The sequence below is a fragment of the Hetaerina americana genome, unplaced genomic scaffold, assembly GCF_022747635.1.
Source record: "Hetaerina americana unplaced genomic scaffold, ioHetAmer1.1.p SCAF_9, whole genome shotgun sequence".
Lineage (NCBI taxonomy): Eukaryota > Metazoa > Arthropoda > Insecta > Odonata > Calopterygidae > Hetaerina > Hetaerina americana.
The window spans coordinates 76,696,787-76,719,891 of NW_027287538.1; the positions used below are offsets into that span (position 1 = coordinate 76,696,787).

At 39.8% G+C, this 23,105-nt stretch overlaps 1 protein-coding gene across 1 annotated transcript in view; it reads right to left on the reverse strand.

Moving 5' to 3' along the window:
* Window positions 1-23,105, reverse strand: part of LOC139698727 (nuclear pore complex protein Nup133-like) — a 54,200-nt gene that overhangs the window by 272 nt on the left and 30,823 nt on the right. The window contains exons 18-22 of the mRNA XM_071597620.1: window positions 18,490-18,584; window positions 18,204-18,342; window positions 17,656-17,847; window positions 17,298-17,401; window positions 9,513-9,634 (exon numbers count right to left, since the gene is read on the reverse strand). Coding sequence (XP_071453721.1) covers window positions 9,513-9,634; window positions 17,298-17,401; window positions 17,656-17,847; window positions 18,204-18,342; window positions 18,490-18,584 — 652 coding nt within the window. The remainder of the gene's footprint in view (window positions 1-9,512; window positions 9,635-17,297; window positions 17,402-17,655; window positions 17,848-18,203; window positions 18,343-18,489; window positions 18,585-23,105) is intronic.

Below are 23,105 nucleotides of genomic sequence, written 5' to 3' on the forward strand. Positions count from 1 at the left end.
TACGTCAAGGGCAAAATGGGGGAGGAGGGGATTGCTGGTGCTGTATCATCGAGTGCACTTAGAGCTGACTAGGATCATTATCACAATCTACATCACGTGAAGCAATTACAAATAGTATTTGAAACAGTTTGCACACAAGGCTCCGACAGTAAACATGAGCTTAATGTCATAGGAAGTCAGTGGAGTCTGCCTGGCAAATCCCATCATCAGCATTGATTCAACTCGGCTGAATGGTTTCAAGAGATGCATGCATGACACTACACTTATGCAACACGAGATGAACAGACTGTTCAGTTAAGTTGGCGCATTCAGCCAGACTTCTCGAGAGAGTTCACTGACACGGCCAGGACTGAGCAACATAGAACGCCCACAGAATAGTGATCTCCCCCTCGTGGCCTCACTTGCTGTGCAGAGACAATTATATTATTTGAGCATACATTAGTCATTCAACTGGCATCATTGGTGTTATTTGTAAATGGGAATGAAAAAGCCATGAACTTTCTTCAGTCGAGTACTTTCAAATCACATACTTGGACAGCATGTCTGGAGGTGACGCTGAGGCAGCTTTTCGCTGCCCTTGGACCTTTGCTCTCGAGGATGACCATGGCGATGCAACAGAAAGGCTGAGCCTCACACTGCCACACTTTAACTACACCATAATGTACCATAATTTTAGTCCTCATTTGCATTCAGTTTCAATCAAATTTTACTTTTGGTTCTGTCACAGCACCAAGAAGTTGCCAAAAGTCGAAGACCACTCTCCGAGTCCTCTATTTTTGTATCCATGTTTGAAAATTTGAAACCTGCTCCTATATTAGATGTCACTCAAGCCTTCACAGGAGAAGGGATGGAAGAAACAATTCCAAATTGGATCCAACGTCACTCAACTCTCCACCAGCTCCACATGTTCTTCTTATCTTCATCAAGTAAATCAATCTTTACCCATTTAATTTAGCGCTTCACTTGGCGAATAGTCAACATCAATATTTGGCTGGAAAATAATTGATTATTTTGCCTCACAGCACAATATGAATGGTATGAGAGAGAGAGAGAGTTTCAAACCAAAATTCAGTTTGCCTATCAATGGCCATAAATCTATGGTGCACCTCCTGGCAATGACTTCACTTATGGTCACAACATAAGCTGCACACATGGCTTTCATTAAGGCACTATCCAGCTCTGCCATTTCAAAGAACAACAGAATACACAGGACTACCATTAATAATCTCCATTTACTTTTCGATTATTAAATACAACATCGTTTCTCCATCCTTCCCTCACCTCGACTCTTGTCCGAGAGAATTCCTGCATATTTTGCCACAGCTGCACCCCAGTCATCGAATCCATGTGAGACACCACACCGCACCGGCTGCGGGTGCCAAGTGCCTCCTAACAGTCGAGCTAACCTCGCCCCACACAGGGTGCAACACCACCCCCGAAATGGTCCATTCCGGAATGGAGATGCACACAATGATGCATGCCTTGGAATCCCTAAAAATCTTAGCATCAATTAACTCTGGTCAGGCACAGAACCATCAGAAAAGTTCATACAAATCTTTTAATCAGCTGACATCTTCTTACGCTTCAAGTCAACAGAAGAAGTCTCGATTAATCCACTCCCTTTTACACACCTTTGCACAAGAGACAATAGATTTTGACTCAAAGTGTGATTTTTTTTTCCTCAAAGTACGCGCCTAAGGCAACTTCCCTCGCCTCCCCTCCCCCCCGTGGCAACATGACATCACTCCATATGGTTTGACAGCAATCCACCCCTCCAACTGGTGAATGGCAGTGGTGGTTGAGCCAAGGGCACAGGTGGGCCTCGCATGCAATGCACGTATCGATGGAACCCATTCCCAATTATCAACTCCACGAGAAGTTAGCGGCAAATACATAACACGGTTATCTCCACACATTATATCCAAGCCCGTCATGAGAGCACATTACCCTTCCGTGCACCATATTCTGCTCCCATGTTTTATTTCCAGGAAATCCTGATTAATGCCCCAGCAGCGAGGCTGCCATCTCTCCTTCGGGAGTCTCTGAACTCAGCTGCCACACTGAGCATTTGGCCATCACGATTTGTAGCACCAACTTACACACTGTAGTGTCATCCTGGCCCCTATATCTTACATCACGAGACAATAACCAAGGAGACCAGAGCCGAGTTGAATCCCATTGCAGACAAATATAAAAAATATTTCTTTGGTAAAAATATAGTTTGTACAAAAATAACATACCATATCCTAAATTGCAACAAGTTACAAGGGTGCCATTGCTTCAGTCAAATTGTAAGTGCCAGGTCAGTATATGTCATTAAGAAATACCCCTTTGTCCACTGACTTTGCTGACAATCAAACTGAATTAGATTCTGACCCTTGCTGGGGCACCATCCCACTGTCTGACACTGCCCCTGCATAACATCGGCCCTCCAAGGGACCTTCAGCCCACGGATGACCAGTCGTGCAGTTTCAGGCAACACGACCAGCATGCCTCAAACAGCGTCACATCTGAACAAGGGAGAGAACCAGAGCAGTACTGCGCTACGGCCTAATTGCTGCTCTCACCATGGAAAATTTGGGAAGAAATTAACTTTTCCACACTGCCGAGCCAATTTGAATGGAACATTGGAAAGTGTAATTGGAAAGCATGTGCCCTTATCCATCTCCAAAGTGCATATTCAAAACAGAAAAGTCGACATGACCCAAAGACACGGCAGGACCACACACAAACGCAAGTCTGCATTCACATGAATGAGAAAAGGAGCCTCGATCATTCTTTTCCATTCCCACACCTTCCTGAACAGAGAATAAGATATATTCAGCAAGCATGTGCTCAAACGATATAAACTTCAAATCCAACATTTAACAAAATTGATTTTTGCCAAAAATATTCACGGCAAAATGTCTTCCTACACACCTGAATTGACATGGCCTTCATCTTATGCCATCAATCCTACAGATTGGTAATTACAAACCTGCAATGTTCTTTGCTTAATTCATTGATCCAGTAAATGAAAATATCTTGATATGCTTCCATGGTCTATTTACTGTGGGCCTTATACGAGTGCTGGACGTGAGTAATCCTAATAATGAAGTGAGCCACTTGATTGGCAGAAGACTTTTGAAACCCCAGAACTGACCCGAGGGGGAGAGTCTATGATTGAACTATTAAACTGTTTTTGCATTTTATGAGATTTTCAAATTAATAACTGAAATTTTGAAGCTAATGAAAAATAAATATACCCATTTCAGTAGTGGTTAGGCTTAGGCTAGGTACATCCACATTCTTGAGCCAAGGGCACATAAGAAAATATCAGCTGGATCAATATCTTTATGCAATTAAATAATCCTCCAGTCACTAGACATGTCTTCCCCGTGTTTATACATTTTAATACTTCTTTGAAAAGATAATATAATCAAACTACATCATCAACAAGCGTAGTCACATCTCATAAAATGAAATCAATTTGCTAAATTTTTACAAATAAAAAAAATTGCCATATGACCCATAGAGTGGGGTTTTGTCAGCAGAAAAACATGGATGTAGTATATAGCGGTACACTGAGCAGGGAGGGAGCTGAGATGACAGGTAGAAGGCTCAGAAACACCTGGCATACCCTCATAAAACCACCCTTATGCAAAGGAATTATAAATAAAGCTGTGAAAAGTTCCTAGGTGAAAAACACATACCATTGTACTTTGAATGAAAAACATATTACGAAGTAGATACCAGACGTTCCTCTCACTCCACTCCTTACACATGAAGGAGGAAACTGAAGCTTACGAAGTTCAAGACGTTATCAATTATGAATAGTTTCCTGAACTCATGATGCCTCCATGGTCCACATCTGATCCCAACCTCAATCCCATTCCATTTATATACATACATACATACATTCCATATGTATAATTGTAACTAGCATTATATAATTAGTACATTTTCTTAAAGCCATCACTTCCACAAAAATTGCATGTCTGACTGCGATGGCAAATCACTTGTGATATTTTATTGATGAAATGTACAGCCTTTACTATTAAATGAGTTATTCATAAAGACATTTTGTACTTATTACAAAAGCAAATGAAATACTGGGTGTTTGTTACCTTATAAAATTCCCGCGCTTGTAACCTTCTGCAACTAAACCGAATTTATTGAGCATTCATTATTAATTCACATATTCACTCTACTAGGAAATATATCAAAATTTCAGGTTAACCTGATGATGTCTTCAGCAATGGATGAAACAATTTTCGGGTGGTTTATTACTGCACACATGATAATGTATTCGAGTACATCCACCTGGCTCTGGATGGAGGGTCAATCTCTAGATACAGAGATCAGCAGCACAAACAATAGCACAATAAGCAAGTGCACTCCGTGGGCAATCAAAAAGGTGCTCGGGAGGACGTAGGTGACCACCCTTGGGTAAGATGGCCTAACTATTATGCAGACCCCCTTGCCTCGGCTTGGCGAGCGGCTCCTGCCAATTAGTTGGACATGCGGGGGAGAGCAGCAGTGCTCCAGCACCAAGAGCAGCGATGGAACAGCGGTGATTGGTGCTGCAGCACCACTCCCCTCATCGCAGGCACACCTGGCCAAAGTTACTTTCAAGGTTGCCATGTACAGGGCAACAGGAAACAATCCTGAGGAGAGCAGCGGCTCACCCATTTCCTCTTTTTATTGAATCAAATAGAGCAGATGCGATTGTACCCTCTCGATGAAAATATTGTAGGATAGGAGAAGGCAACTAGTCCCCACATCTGCATCTATGGGTGGGGACCACTCGTAGATGCAAACGTGGGGGGGATGATGATTGATTATCGATGCATTTGATGGTGCATCCATCAATCAATCAATCAAATGTGATTTTTAATGCTGCCCAAATCTATGATCACACAAAGGAAAATCGTTATGGAGAAAATTATGTCCTGGCTACACCTTGGATTTTTTTAAATCAAATTTTATGGTACATTAGAATCAAAATTGTAAATATTAATTTGATGATTGAGGCTCTAATTAGTGAAAATTTATCATCACTGAATATATATTGTACGGGTGTAATGGTAGGGGTCCAATGTTAAAAGAGGTTCAATTTGAAGAAAAATAAGACAACATAAGTATTTGAGTACATGTGTTTAACTTCCAGTGCGCATCAAAGCAAGGATTTGCCAACTTCAATTGCATCCTGGGACCCAAGGCTCTCGCTCTCGTCCCAAGAGAAAGCATTTTCTTGAATTCTGTACTGAAAGGATTGTCCTGATTCAAGCCTTATAGAGGAAACCGATTCTGATGTTTAAGTGGGTCAACTTGTTGAAGAAGTGCTTTGGAAAGCCAACGAAATCTTTCTTTACTTTCTCACTATGCACTTTGGGCATCTTATGCTATCTGCTTCCACGCTGTGCAGATAATTTTGCAGAATATGAAAGGGTTTATACATACATACATATATTATTATTAGGTACTCTACCAATTAAGGTAGGTTTTTGGATAGACATAATTACTAATTTAAGAATTTGTGACTCCTAGCAAAACACAACATCCTACTCTACATCAGGTCCCTCTTCATCTCTGAGTACTTTCTTCCTCCCTTCATCCCGCCCAACATCCCTATCCTGTTCCTTCCCTTTCCTCGTTTGCCTAACATTCTACCCTCCATCACAGTCTTCAACATCCCACTAACGATCAATACGCCCCTCATCCATTTTTCCTGCCCCCATAGAATTTCTCCCAACAAACCCCTCTCTTCGCCCGCCATACCAAATACTTTCTCATTTGTTTTCTTCACGGTCCATTCCACCTTCTCCATTCTTCTCCACACCCACATTTCTAAAGCCTCCAGTCTACGTCTATCCTCCTGCTTCAATGACCACGTTTTCGCGCCGTAAAAAGCTACGCTCGAAATCAACGTTTTTACAAGTATTTTCGTAATATCCTTACTCAATGTCCCCGTCATCAACTCCCTCCTCCTTCTGAAAGCCTCTTTTCCTAGCGCAATTCTTCTCCTTACGTCCCTACTACTTTGACCCTGTTGGTCCAAAACACTACCGAGATACGTAAACTGTTTTACCTGCTCTAGTTTTTGCCCTCCTATTTTAATGTTTAGCTTAGCCCTTTTCTTTCTAGAAAATCGCATAACCCTTGTTTATCAATATTGATTATCATCCCACATCTGCCGCACTGAATTTCCAATTCACTCAGCAATACTTGAGACCCCTTGGCTGACTGGCAAACCAAAGCTTGGTCATCAGTGAACCTAACTGATTTTACGAATTCCCCGCCCACTTTCATCCTACCTCCAGTTCTTCCCATGCCTCTTTAATCATTTCCCCTGAATACAGGTTGAAAAGCAACGGAGATATTGGTCAACCCTGGCTTACACCTCTTCCTAACAACTCCCTTCTGGACTCCCACTTCCCAACTCTCACCTGAGCTGTCTGAGACATGTACAGGTTGCGGATTAGCCTCCTGTCCCTCCAATCTATTCCTATGTTCTGCAGAATACTCATTAGTTTTTCCCAATTCACTCTATCAAATGCTTTTTTGAAATCTACGAAACAGGCAAAAGCTTCCTGATTGTATTCTATATTCCTCTTGATTAGTGATACCATTACTGCAATGGTACCACCCAGCATAATAAACTGCCGCACATGAGGTGACACATGAATTCAATCAACAGCAAAGTCTGGTTATGCATCTCCTTCCTCATTTACCTCAATATCGAGATTTCTTGAACTTACACAAATTCGACGTAAAATGTCTTCTTACATGTTATCCTTGTATTTGTACCACATGTCACGTGGATTGGATGGAAAGCATGTCGAAAGGATGATAGCAAATAATGTGCGTATCTGACTTGGAGATGCAGAAATAGTTAGTTGCTTCAGCCACTGTCGTATCCCAATGATTATCGTTTTCAAGCAAATTGAGCTCTTGGCATGCACCACGGAATGTTGGGCACACTATACCATTAACAGTTTGTAGTGATCCGAACGTTGTTGGCCCTCGAACATTCACCAGTAACAACCGAAAATGGAAGGATTCATATTTCTTCGGATGAACTGCATAAATACAGTCCAGATCATCAGTAGAACGCACATCCGGATGACCAGGAACTGCGTGGCCTTGCTTCAGACGTTGAAATTTCTTCGATGAAGCAGTACGATAGGATATTTTATGATACGATAATTTTGCGATATGTTAATTGTTATTCTGCTATCCTGAGCTGAGACGAATCCAGAAAACCAAATATCATAAAAGTCGAAGATACGATATTTTACGATACAATATTACGACACAATATTTTAACGAGTGTTCTGCTACTCTGGGCGGAGATGAATTCAAAATATCAAATATCCTTAAATTCGACAATACGATATTTTACGATACCACACTTTTACGATACTTCAATGGTTATTCCACCATTCTGAGCTGAGGTGCATCGAGAAAACCAAATATCATTAAAATCGGTACCGAGTATGAGAATGGTGTAACTAACACGATTTATGACTTTGTTTATATATATATATATATATATATATATATATATATATATATATATATATATATATATATATATATATATATATAAATATATATATATATATATATATATATATATATATATATATATATATATATATATATATATATATATATATATATATATATATATATATATATATATATATATATATATATATATATATATATATATATATATATATATATATATATATGTGTGTGTATATATATGTATATATGTGTATATGTATATACTACCTTGATCAAAAAGTTCCCGGAATAACCACCGTGTGGCGCTCCCATCGTTCCGATTTGAGTTCTGTTTTTTTTGTTAAATTGGTACATCTGTTGTTGATATTCCCTTTAAATCTTAGTGTCATAACTTGACATTTGCAAAAGTTACGGTCGGTTTTCGGTATGTCCATCAGTGCTTCCTGCGATTTTTCCATTACTTCCTCTCGGCTGCTAAAACGCGTTCCCCGTAATGGTTTTTTAACTCGATTGAACAGAAAGAAGTCACAGGGAGCCAAATCAGGTGAATTCGGTGGCTGTTGGATGGTATTTGTTGCATTTTTCGTCAAAAAATTACGAATAATGCTAGCACTGTGCGACGGTGCGTTATCATGGTGCAAAATCCACGAGTTTTCTGCCCACATTTCTGGTCTCTTTCGGCGAATTGCTTCACGCAAACGTCTCATAACGCCCAAATAATACTCTTTGTTTACTGTCTGGCCTTCTGGCAAAAATTCATGATGCACTACACCGTTGTAATCCATGAAAACCGTCAGCATTGCCTTCTTTTTTGACTGAAAACGACGTGGTTTTTTTGGTCTCGGCTCATTTGGTGAACGCCATTCACTTGCCTGATGTCTGGATTGCGTGTCGTACTCATAAACCCACGTCTCGTCTCCAGTAATGATCCTTTTGATGAATGTGGGATCGGATTCAGCCTCGCAAATCATGTCTTTTGCGACGTCAACACGGTCTCTTTTTTGCATGAAATTGAGGTCTTTTGGAACCAACTTTGCTGCTACACGACGGAAACCCAAATCATTAACCACAATGTCTTGGGCGGATCCATAGGCAATGTTCAAGTCCTCCGCTATTTCTCTGATGGTTAATTTGCGGTTATTGACCAACATTTCTTTTACTTTATCAATTTTTTCACCGACTTTCGATGTCGATGGTCTGCCACTGCGTTCATCATCTTCGATTGACTCACGACCACTTCTGAACCGCTCGTGCCACTGGTAAACGACCGTTTTTTTTAGAGAATCGTTGCCGAAACACTTTTCCAACATTTCCAATGTCCGTGCGCCACTAAATCCGTTTTTTACGCAAAATTTAATACAAGTTCGTTGTTGCAAATTTAAATCCATTTCTGAAATTGTAAAAAATCGCCAACACACAGAGATAGATGTACTCTTGGCTACGTAACTTTTGCAAATGTCAAGTTATGACACTAAGATTTAAAGGGAATATCAACAACAGATGTACCAATTTAACAAAAAAAACAGAACTCAAATTGGAACGATGGGAGCGCCACACGGTGGTTATTCCGGGAACTTTTTGATCAAGGTAGTATGTATATATGTACATATGTATACATGTGTATATATATGTATGTATATATATGTATGTATATATATGTATGTATATATATGTATGTATATATATGTATGTATATATATATGTGTATATATATATGTGTATATATATATATACACACACACACATATATATATAATCAGGGGCAAACTTAGCAACGTGCTTTCTGGATTGATGTGACAATTTCCCAGAAAGAGTTTCAAGAGGTATGGACTTGGGCCTGGAGATTTGGATTCTCCCAGATATTTACCCTCCTCTCTTCTTTGGAGCAAATAGTTTGAGACTTGGGGGTCACTCAAAGCAACACGGCCATGGAAAATAATAAGCAAAGCAGGGATCCGGTGGCTTGCCCCATTGACAGCAGAGGAAAAACCACTCACCCATTAGCAGCGAGAGCTCTACCAACTTAAAGAAGAGCTTCCTTTGGCATGTTTCCACTGGAACACACGAATCCACATCCAACCAGCTGTCCCTCAGTATTGACTTGCACCAAACTGTCAGCCTGGAAAATTTTAACACACACAGGATTTGGTATGAACAAGGGAGAAAACCGTGTTGGTAGGGTAAGATGGGGTGTAAGAGAGGGTGTCCTGTAGCGGACCATAATGAAAAATGCATTTAAAACAATTGACAATTCAGGTAATATTCATATCAGACATGGTTCTCAATTTCATCTTTGGTCCTTGAATTTAAAACAAGTGTCGCACTGGTACTTTTCATTTGGTGCAAATCATTCAGATATCAGACAGGCATGTGCTCAACTCATTAATTCTATAAACAAATTGCCTTGCCATGGAATCAACTATGTAAGTACCCACAGTGTTTACTTAGACCATTAGGTTGGCTAGTGTATTGACTGCGTTCAACCACCTGGAAGAACTTTCTAAAAATTATCTTTCACCATTCTTATAGTCTAACCACACTTCCACATGGACAAACATTCATTTTCTCACTCATAGATAAGTATTTCACTAATACTGGTTTTCTAAGCACTTACATGGAAATGAGTAAGGCGTCTTATTTAAAAATATAAATTTAAAACCTTTAATGTCATTAAAAAAGATTCTGCTATGCACATAATTACTATATATTATCAAAATTTACAGAAAAATAAGTTTGATATCCCACGCAGCATAAGTTCTTCTCAGGATCATCAACAAAAGGATAGAGTAAGGCAAATAATTACTTAGGGGATGATCAGTTTGGGTTTAGGAAGGGGAGAGGTACACGTGATGCCATTGCAGTAATGAGATCAGTAAGCGAGATGAATATTCAGGGTCCGTACAATAAGTATGGAGACTGGTCCGCTGTAGCCTCAACGTTGCTTTCTGGATTGATGTGACAGTCTCCCTGTATGAGTTTCATGAGGCATGGACTTGAGCCTGGAGATTTGGATTTGGAAAACAGCGGATAGGGATCCGACTGGTCAGCTCAAAGGAGGGGTCCCCAACCACTCAGGTGCGCTTTAGTTCAGTCGCCTCCGGTCATGTGTTGAGACAGGAGGTGGGTGGATTTTAGTGACGTTTGATTGTTTGTGGAGTCGTCTGCACCAGCAAGGAGCACACGCCATGCTGTGAAGTTTTGCGTTAAACCAGAGAAATCCACGTTGGAGACCCTTTGGCTCATTTAACAGGCTTATGAGGATGATGCCTCAAGCCTCACTAGAGTTTTTGAGTGGCACAAAATGTTTAAGGAAGGCCGGGAGCTTGTCAAAGATGAGCACCGCGTCTAAAACTAATGAGTATATTGCAGAAAATAGGAATAGATTGGAGGGAAAGGAGGCTAATCCGCAACCTGTACATGTCTCAGACTGCTCAGGTGAGAGTTGGGAAGTGGGAGTCGAGAAGGGAGTTGTTAAGAAGAGGTGTAAGCCAGGGTTGACCAATATCGCCGTTGCTGTTCAACCTGTATGCAGATGAAATGATTAAAGAGGCATGGGGAAAACAGGAGGTAGGAATGAAAGTGGGCGGGGAATTGATAAAATCAGTTAGGTTTGCTGATGACCAAGCCTTAGTTTGTCAGTCAGCCAAGGGACTGCAAGCATTACTTAGTGAATTGGAAATTTAGTGCGGCAGATATGGGATGTGAATCAATGTTGATAAAACAAAGGTTATACGATTCTCTAGAAAGAAAAAGGCTAAGCTTAACATTAAAATAGGAGGGCAAAAACTAAAGCAGGTAGAACAGTTGACGCATCTCAGAAGTGTTTTGGACCCACACGGTCAAAGTAGTAAGGACGTAAGGAGAAGAATTGCGCTAGGCAAAGAGGCTTTCACAAGGAGGAGGGAGTTGATGACGGGGACGTTGAGTAAGGACATTAAGAAAAGACTCGTAAAAACGTTGATATGGAGCGTAGCTATGTACAGCGCGGAAACGTGGTCATTGAAGCAGGAGGATAGACGTAGACTGGAGGGTTTTGAAATGTGGGTGTGGAGAAGAATGGAGAAGATGAAATGGACAGAGAAGAAAACAAATGAGGAAGTACTTGGTATGGTGGGCGAAGAGAGGGGTTTGCTGGGAGAAATCTTATGGAGGCAGGAAAAGTGGATCAAGGGGGTATTGACGGGCAGTGGGATGTTAATGACTGTAATAGAGGGGAGAATGTTAGGCAAACAAGGAAAGGGAAGGAACAGGATAGGGACGTTGGACGGGATGAATGGAGGAAGGAAGTACTCAGAGATGAAGAGGGACCTGATGTAGAGTAGGTTGCTGGATTGTGTTTTGTTAGCACTCACAAAATATTAATTTGGTAGTTGTGCCCATCCAAAAACCTACCTTAACCGGTAGATTACCTTATAATAATCAAACTTTAATTGTCCGTTTGAATGTGCATATGCATTGATTATGCCTGCATATTTCCCTCTCATAAATAGACTCTACTCATACGGACAACATGAAACTTATTTTAGTAGATGAGGAATGCCCACTCTCATCATTTCCGGTACTTTTTCTGTTGACTCTTGGCCACAAAGAGTTAGGGCAAAATAATGATTTGTCATGACTTGGGGACATTTCCAACCTGTTTTCTCCTTCAGTGGCCCGAAGATTACCAAAGGTAAACATACAGCAAACTTTGCTAATTCAGATTTCCATTCAATCCAGTCCGAGTCTGGCCATGCACAGTGGATGGCTCAGCACAGAGTCATCAGAGGCAGCACTGCTGTACTCTGCCACAGTATATACATTTACCCAGCACGTTTCTATGAATATGGTTGGTAGCCATAATATTTCTGTCAATATCTCAGCTACAAGCTTGAAATTATGAATAAACTAGCTACATTAACTACAATGCATATTTTAATCCAAACACTGCATTTTTGCAGATGCAACAGACATATTTGCAAAAGACCTTCAATTCTTTCCGTGCAATGTCATCAGTCTCCATATACCTAGATATTTAATGATTATGGGATTTTGAGACAGAAAAACTACAGCAACTTTTGAAAAGAGCACCAAAGAAGGGTGGCAGCATAAGAAAACAGAAATTTGAACATTTACCCATAAGAAACTTCTTGAGGGTCATTCAATAATTACTTAGAAAATCCATGAGATGGTGCTTAAAGTTTTGGAAAAGGTTTGCTTCTAGTAAGCCTCACCTCTCACTAGACTGCTGTTTAAGGTTCAGCTGTAGTCATTGGCTTCATTTTCTTAGTTGAATGATGAAACAAACGTTTGTGTACTTGGAAAAATGAGTTTCGTGCATTGATTAAACACTTCTATTTAAAAAGGCTTAACATTGAAAGAGATGAAAGCCCGGTTTGAAGAAGTTCACGACACATCTGCTCCTGAGTCGGCGATTGTTTTAACTTGGCCAAATGACGTAAAACATGAATATGATTTACAGTAATTTTAGGCACCGAGATTGGTGAGCACTAAACAGCTTTCACCAAAAAATAAGAAAGATTTACAAATTAAATGCATGGTAGTTCCCCATATAATAAACAGAATTCGTACTTGGTGAAGGTGAAAGAAAGAGAAAAAACACTTTACACTTGCACACACTTTTAAAACCTTTTAAAACAACACAACCATGGTTTCGATGCTGCGCAGCATGGAAACTATGGTCGTGTTGTTTTAAAAGGTTGTCGAAGTGCAAAGTGTTTTTTCTCTTTCTTTCACCCTCACCATGAAAGAATTCCACAAAGTTAAGCCTGAAACTGTTAGATTTTGTACTTCTAAAAACAAGGTGTCGGCATTTCCGTGTGCTAATGCTAATTGTAACCACCAGTTGAGAAGAGTTGCCATGGAATAATACCAACAACCTTGAACTCTTGAGGACAATAATGATTGACCTCTCGCCGCGGCTTATCATCAAAATTGAACGAAAGGATTGTCGGCAGGAAGCATGAAATAGTTGGCGTGGTGAAAGCAAATGCCGGCGTAAACGAGGTGACGAAATATTGCGAGGAGAGCTTGGAAAACTTGACAAGTGATGACAGCGTTGTTATTATGGCTGGGACTAACGATATCGCTCTCAACAAAGGTAACGAAGTAATTGAGAGAATGACTTGTTTGGTTAAAAAACTTTCGAACACCTACGTTGTAATTGCAAATATTCCCCATCGTCATGATATTCCCAGTGACTCGTGTGTAAACAAAGAGACCAAGAGGGTTAATGCTGAGCTAGAAAAATTAAGTAATAGTCTGGACCATGTTAGTGTAATTGATGTTAACAGTTTTGATCGTGCCTTTTACACTAGCCATGGCCTACATCTCAACGGTAAGGGTAAAAATCATTTATGTTCTCTAATTGTTGACTGTTTTGGAATGAAAGTTGTTAATGAAAGTTCTGTGAAAGCCGATGACTTGGTCACCGATAATGTACCAGTGTCAAATATTACTCCTTCTTTGTGACTAAGCGACAACAGTAATAATCCTTTACCAAAGATACCTCCAAACTCAAACGTCCAATGCCTTAGGAATAAACATTCTGTAGTGGAAGCAGCTGTTAATGTTAAGTCCTATGATATTTTATGCTTCTCAGAACATTGGTTGTGCAGTGAGGAAATTCCTCTGTTCAACATTGAAAACTTTAATCTGGTAACATCCTATTCTAGAACTGTTGCTAAAAATGGTGGAACTGTCATTTATGTGAAGAAAAACTTACTGTGCAAGAAGCTTGAAGTAAATCAGTTTTCTAGTGAAGTTAATTGTGAATTATGTGCTGTTACCATAAAGGAGTATAATGTAATTATTGTGTGCATATATCGATACCCATCAGGTGATATTAATATTTTCTGTGATAAATTGGAGCATAGTCTTATGTGGTTCTCTAGGCTGGGTCTCGAAATCATTTTATGTGGTGATTTTAACGTAGATATACGTCATTCATCCAGTGCTTCTATTGCTCTCACTTCTCTGATACAACTTACATTGTGCAAATAGGGAACCAACAAGACTTGACTCCTGTCTGGACAATGTTATTACTTGCCTAAACACTGAACAGTACTGTATCAGGGTCATCGACCCTGGTTTATCCGACCATCTAGCTCTTAATTCCCAATTCTCAAACAAAAAGTGCCAAAGTAACACAACAGGTAGGACTACCCTTACTTTCTGCCATCCAATTACCTTTCATGGGATTGGTGAATTGAAATCACTCCTATCAAACATAACCTGGTATTCTCTGCTCACCTTTGCAAATGGCAATGACAACTTTGCTTGCTTTTTTGAAATTTTTTTGTCCTTCTTCCAACAGTGCTTCCCCAAGAGACTTGTGAATCATTCATATAGTTTCAAAAAGTCCCTGAAATGGTTCACTCCCGAGCTTTCTGAATTACGATTGCAGGTAATCCAGCTGCGTCAAAAGTACACTCGCACTGGCAATGATGAGGATAAAAGGACATGGCGACAACTTAAATCCTTTTATAACAATCAAATAATACATTCCAAACGTAGCTTCAACTCCGATCATATAGGCAATGCTACTAACCATTTAAAAGCAGCCTGGCAGGTCATAAATAAGGAGATTGGTCATTCGAGGGGTGACCTGGACCTTCCATTTAAGTCTGATGACCTGAATAAGTTTTTCATAGAATCAATTGCTGACCTTGTGTCAAATTTTGATTCAACTCCAAGCACTGCCTTGCCTCTTCTTAATAATTCACCAGCAACATTATCTCCCTTCAAATGGAAATGGATTACGGAAGAGGAAATCCGTCAAATTATCAAAACCTTAAAACACTCTAGATGTACCGATGTCTATGGGCTATCGGTCAACTTGATTAAAGATCTTGTGGGTTTCATAGATGTACCCCTGGCGCTAATTCTAAATTCTTGCTTTCAATCGGGCATCTTTCCTGATGCTTTGAAAATATCAAAAACGATACCTATTCATAAAAAAGGAGACAAAACGTTACCGTCCAACTATAGGCCTATTTCCTTAATACCAGTAGTTCAGGTTTATGAGCACTTTCAAGTTAACAATTTATTCTCTCCTTCGCAATTTGGCTTTCGTAAAGGCTACTCCACTACTTCAGCTGTCGAGTCCGCAATTAATCAAATTCTAAATGCTTTTCTAAGTAAATCCTCCATTGTTATAACTGCATGTGACCTTTCTAAAGCATTTGACTGTGTTGCTCATCCAATTCTTCTGGAAAAACTTCATTATTATGGTTTCAATGATCTTGAATTACAATTTTTTGAGTCCTATCTCACTGATCGATCCCAATGTGTTTGCACTAATAACAATCTTTCCTCACCCCTGAAATTAGTCTATGGAGTTCCTCAAGGTTGAGTCCTTGGCCCTCTTTTATTCCTTATTTTAATTAATGACCTACCGTCAAATGTCTCCTGCAAGTCCATACTCTATGCTGATGATACCACTTTTGTTCACGAGACTAAGAATGTTAATTCTAGTACTACAACTAATTTGTGTTTATCAGAAGCATCAAACTGGTTTTCTGATAACGGTCTGGTTCTAAATAATGATAAAACTCAGCCCCTGGTCTTCTCACTAAGTACCATATCTAATCCCCCGAGTACCATTAAATTACTTGGTTTCGAACTCGACCAAAAATTGACTTGGGAGCCTCACATACTGGGCACACTTGGAATATTGTCAAAGGCTGTGTATATGTTACGTAAACTCAAATATATTATTCCAAAAGAGTTCCTTATTCAGGTATACTATGCTTTATTTCATTGCCACATTGACTATGGTATTGTACTTTGGGGCCACTCACCTTCCACAAATATGTTATTTAAGATGCAAAAAAAGGCAGTCAGAATTATTTCCTTTTCACCCCCAAGAGAACATTGTAAACCTCTGTTCTGTAATTCGGGCATTATGACTCTGCATAGTCTGTATATCTATAAATGCCTATGTAATGTTAAGGAAAACCTTAGCTCTTTCAAGAAAAGGTCTAACTTCCATTCTCATAATACAAGGAACAGTGATACACTAGACATTCCCTATTGCAGATTAGCCAAGAACAGCAATTCTTTCAATATTCTAAAAATTCATTTGTTTAATAGATTGCCCTCTGAGGCTAAAGTTGTGAGTGTGCCCAAGTTTAAGAAAGTTATCCGGAACTGGCTGACTAAAAAAGCATTCTACTCAGTAAATGAGTTTTTTGATTCAAAAATTGTGTGGTCCATGATAGACATACAATCATTTGTCTCACCAAATGTATTTTGAGAAATTTGATATTTACCCGTTGTATCTAAATATGTATTTATGTAACCATAATCTCTAAACTATGTATCTCTATGACGAAGACTATTGCAAAACTATTTTGTTTAATGTCCAATAAAATTATTATTATTATTATATCTTAAATGAATTCAAAAAACTAATACTTCACTAATGCATTAATGAAGCATGCATTATCCATTAAATGCATTTCAAATATTAGTTAGATAATTATACCTAGAATTTAGAATATTTCCAAACACCCCATGAGATTGATTTCCCTGTTTTGAAATAATAGATCTATTCAATCACCCTGAATGCAAATTACCCTCCAAGAGGTCAAAGGCCACTACTCTTCATCTACACCGTCCACTTTGGGCAATACCATGAAGCAAACACCCCTCCCCTTTATTGCATGACAAATTGATCATGTCAGAGTGGGGCTGCTTTGCCCTCAATATGAACCCAGAGCACCAGAGAGAGTGTGCCAGTCTCACTGAATCCGATTTGGGGGGCCCCTAATGATACCCACCACAACTCTTCCCTCTCTGAGTCACTCTCGATCATTGGGAGGAGGTCAAGGGCTTTGGAGAACTCGTACTCCGTGGCGTCCACACACTCATCTGCAATGTAGAGCTGAAAAATAACGGAAGAAAAAGACTCTTTAAAGAGAACTAATAAAATCACAAGAATGTTGAATTTCAATCAAATTTACATCAAGGACAATACAAATTTATTTCTAATATTTATTTGGTCATATGTTGGAGACAACCACCTATAACCTATCACCCATGTTAAGAGTAAGCACAATGTCACACCAAGAATATAGCTATCAAAGTGAGTCAACTTACAACTACATTTGATCACCATTTCAAGATAATATCTCTTACTTTGATTATCTCTGATGGAGTCAGCACGGGCATCTTGTCTGGCTCGTAGCCAAAATTGATGACAGTGCTCTCCGGGAGGTTTTCCTGGCTCTCAATCAAAGTCATCTGGGAGTTGATCCAGCCCATGGCTGCCTCTCTGGCCACTGCACTGCCACTGGCCAGCAGTGACAGCTTGGCCATTGACAGCATGTACTGCACAACGAGGGAAAAATAAAATAACAGCAGCCGATGATGACATCAAGGCAAGGAAAAGAATGAACATATTACTAGGTCACAGGCTACTTCTACAACTGCATTCAAGCAATACTCATATTACTGATCCACAATTGTGATGATGGGAAACTATTTTCCACATTTACTAAAGGCATTTTATTCTTCGGGAATTTTTCTAGGGTGCAATAAACTAATACGCCCGAATATCCGCAAATATTTTGAATTTGACAAAAATATTAAAATCTAGATGATTTATACATAATTAGGCAATAGATTTGCTTTGGGTTTGCAAATTTTGCCAACAATAAACACCACCCAAGTTCACACGCACAAACCTTTTTCTTGGTTATGGACTCCTTCTCTTGAGATGCCAACATTCGGAGTGTGTCCGATGCTTTAACATTCTCTCCCTCAAACACATTCATCAGCCACAGCATAGACGGGTGGTTGGACAGGAATGAGCGCAATGCTTCCCTCTGGCTGTCTTTGTGGAACGGCTGGCTGACGGCCGACGCCCTCATTTGGTTCAGCGCCAGAGATGAGATCAGTCTGCTGCCTCCACCCTCGGCACCCCTCGTGCCCGCCAGCCTTGCCCCTCGCCCCCCTCCGCCCTCTGCTGACACTCCCCTCACCGAGCAGCTGTCTCGGAACTTCTCCAGCAAATCCCCCTGCTTGTTCTCGCGTATGTACCACGCATAGAGGAAATTTGAGAATCCCTGGAGAAGAATAAACAGTGCAGCCATGACAGATAGGGAACCAAATGAGCTATGCCCACTTGGACCGCACATTGGGCAGAAGCACACCAATATTTGCAGGAAGAGGAAGGAGTTCAAGAGCCCAGACTCGGAAGTGATGGGTGTGACATAGGACATCATTACAGATAATTTTAAATACCTCCAGATGAGAGAGGACAATCACCTGACTTCCATCGTGCCCATTATGGAATAAAGTGAACGGGTATTTCACATGGCATCAGCAGAATAAATTTTACTCCAGAGGACGGTTCCTATGCTACTTCAAATTGGTACAACTCTCCTAACGCACAACACCATTTATAGCTGAAAAATAATTTCATTCCCGAGAGCCAAATTTATGTTTTTTAAGAGATCTCATGCCGACAACAGTGACATTGCGTTGGTTGGTACGGTTCACAAGACTAGAACTGAAACCAGAGTTGAAATGTTACGCATTACTTCTGGAAACAATATTTAAACACACCTATTATATTATGCTGTTTCCATGCACCAACACCACAAATCAATTTGTAAATACAGCTCAGAGTATTCATGACCCCATGAAACATTGCCAGAAATCATTCAAATCATTACAAAACAGAACATCTGAAAAATGTTTCAATACAGCTTAATAAAGCTCGTTTTGGCATTTCAAGCATTAATAAAGTAATTGGAATGAAAACAAAACTTACTGTGTACTATGGTTATTTCTACCCCATTATGAAATATGGAATAACATTGTGGGGAAATGCAACTGGCTGGGAAAATATCTTTAAAATACAGAAAAAATACATCAGTCTGATAACAAATAGCAACTACAGAGAAACTTGTCGACCTCTATTTAAAAAACTGAGAATATTAACCTTACCATCCCTATACATATACGAATTATTGCGGTATGTCAATAGTAATCTGGATATGTTCTACAGCAACCAAACCCATCATCACCACAACACGAGGAAAAAACACCTGCTAGACATCCCCACTCATAGACTAAAATTTTTAGAAAACTCACCATATTATATGGGCATTAAGATTAATACTGAGTTCAGGGTAAGATTAAAACACTTTGATGGTATAATTACAAACAGTATTATGGAAAAATAAAGAACATTTTAATTGAAAAGTGTTACTATTCAATACAGGAATTTTTTGAAGATAATTGATGTTAAAATATTGTATAATATGTATTTGTATGTATGTTTTTGTAATTTGTTGTTCTATTTTTAAACGTGTTGGACAAGGCACCTATTTGCGGGTAGCTGCCAGCTACCGAAACTTTGTAAATGTAATGTGCTAATAAATGATTTGATTTGATTGATTTGACAAACTCTGTTGCATCTCATATGTGCACACTAGACTGTCTAAAAACTGAGATGAACCAAAAAAATTTTATACAGGAAAAATACATAATAATTTGGAAGTTTAAGAGCTTTTTCAAATGTACATTTGAATTTTAAGAGTTATGCTAACACCCTGATCATTTCACTTATTATTATTAATGGTATTCTACTGGTTATGTTCGGTTTTGGATAATGTGTGTTCGCTTCCAAAAAGTCACAAATTCATGTTTCATCTTTGACTTGGGTTTCCTTCAAAACATCATTGCATCATCCCTCGGGAAACATGATAACAAAGTAGGCCAGGATTCTTGTGGCACCAGTGGCCACTCTCTGCTAATGATAGCAATACTATATAAATGGGGTGGGCCATCTTGTGCCACTCTCTCCCGTCAGAACCCAATCTGGTGACGGTCTATGAGCCAGAGACCCCGCCTTTGATGGAGGCCTCTTCCACCAAGTCCCATTATCAGCTTGAGGGAAGACTCAACGTTGCCAAGAACCCCTCCCCTCTATTCCTGAATCCCCCCGTCTGCACAGAGGACCCACCATCCTTCCCACCATGTTTCACCCCGACCCCACCCACGTGATCTTAGGCCCACATCTACTGAGCTGTGATGCTAATACACCATTGTGTCTTGCATCTGGGATTCTGGGGTGCCCACCAATGGGTCACTCAACGTAACCTGAACAGAGATTGATGTGCTATTGATAAGGGAGATAGATGTTCCTTCAGAAAATTCTTGCTCTCTAGAGGTGAATATCGGTTTGCTTAATTTAAAGAAAGGATTTAAGAGCGTCAAATCTATTTATGATAATGCGCAAGTCAGTTGGAAATTGAGAGAGAAAGACAAATGACAAGGGTGTCACACGCCTGCGTTGCAGGGCTTGTTTGAGAGGGAAATGACCATGTATGTGGGTCTACGAGAAAGGAAACAATACTGGGAGGATGAAAGAAGACACTTAGCTTTTCCGCATAGAACTTTTTTCATTATGACCTAGGTTTACTTACAGCGTAACATCCTTAGGTCCTGACCTGGAGGTCTAGACTTGAAGATGTTATGCTCTAACGAAACCTAAAACGCAATAAAAATAGTCTATGCGGAAAAGCAAAGTGTCTTCTTTCATCATGACGAATTTCCACCACGTTACCCCTGAAACTGTATCAATATTTGGGGGGATGACTTAAAAAGCAGCATTGGGGACCAGAGATCCTGAGGATTTCCAATAGATAATGACAGAATTTCAGCCATTGAGAGGGAAAGTAGTAGTAAGAGGGTGGAAATAGCCAATCAAGTAATGTGCCCAGGAAATTTAGAGGCTATGGTTTCTAATAACGTGAAGTTCATTCAAAATTTAGTCCCCCAGAACTTAGCTTACAGTGATCGATTGAGGAGCACCATGAAGGGCTTTGCTAAATTAAGCTTCAAATCACTCAATACTTGAGTATAGAATGGTTTGAGGCATCACTTTGTGGAAGCAAATCATATAGGAAAAGAAAATACTTAGTTCTTCCACATTCAATTTATCATGCCCAACCTAGGTTTTGACTGACAAAGTCATCATCAGGTGCTCACATCACTTTGTAAGTCGAAACCTAGGTCGTGTATGATAAAATATACGTGGTAGAACTAAGTATTCCTCTTCCGACGTGCAATCCTTGGTCGATGAGGATAAGTTAAGATAGATCGACCATGCATTGGTAAATGCAAGAATTAATTGGGTGAACTTAGGACGGGTGCTAGGCGGCCGTGTCTGTCACAAACCTAGAAGCGTCTCAGTCCCTCTTGCAATGTTTATAGGAATGCTGAAATTTGTAAAAAATACCCCTCTGCAGTCTAGCCCCCTGTGAGCAGGGTTATTATTGCATTCATTTCCATGGAAAATTTAATTATGTTCAAAAGAAAAATTTCACTATGCTAAACTATCCCCACTGAGGGAGGGATGCAATTCTAAGTGCAAAACAGCTGCATCATTCCCTTTCCCCTCATCCACCCACCCATCCCATTTCCTGCCTGCCCACACAGCTGACCTGCTGATACGATGATGGGACTGAGGTATGGCAATGGAGAAATGACAGTCTAGGAACAGGAATAGATCAGAAGAGATGGGCGGGAAGCAGATTTCCTCCTCCTCGAGATTACTCCATCGTGGATAAAGGGGCGGCAGTTGATTGGAGAATGTTGTGCAATGAAGAGAGGATTTCCCTCGGACCACGGCATTAAGCCCATCAATTACTGATCCTTCATTGACGGGAGGACCCATCTCCATCCCATCGATCGATGGATATTACAGAAATTAAATAAATCAATCCCAATTTCCAACCATACAGTGCATTACGAGTTATGTGTGGTTGGAGCAATAAACAGCTTACCAAAAGGCACGAGGACAGGCCTGAGCTGATTCACTCCCGATTCTAATGTGCAAAACCAGCAGTTTTCCCTCTTCTACATTTGAATAGAAAACTGGGGTGAGTTCAGAGAGAAGATTAAAGTATTTTTCACAGACTGATCAACACAACCATGTTATCAGTCTCACTCTTCATATCTCATCATCATCACTCACTCCAGCTCACAGGCCATGGGAAGAAAAACTCACCCTCACGTTCTACAGCAGAGTAATTTTGTTTTAAATGGACAGGAAGGCACGCATCGAGCATAGCAAAACAATTAATTTCATAGGATAGCGTCATGTGTATTACTCGTGAAAATATTTGATTTCCATTCTACAAAATGGATAAAACAAGTCAATGTTTGAACTTATATTTAATACACTGAATATGGTTTCAATGATGTACCATTGTTGAGATAGAAAAATACTCATATACTGATGCCTGGGTCACTCTCTGATGAAGTCCACATGTAACATAGCAAGCATGGGCAAATGAGGGAGGATCCAGGGTTTGGCATGCCGTATTCAGGTAGAGAGGAGAGTTTGAAATGTGGCGACAAAGCTGTAATATAATTTATAGTCAGTCCCAAAACAAAATCTTCACCGACTATTTTTCCCCAAAGCTGAGTATTAGTACATTACGTTTTTCAAAATTTTGCCCTTTCTAACAATTCTAGCAAGTTCCAAAGAAACTGCGGGAGATGCCGCAACAGTAACTTATAACGGAGTCATCCGCTAATGTGCATTTTAATGCAACAATTTCAGAGCGTAA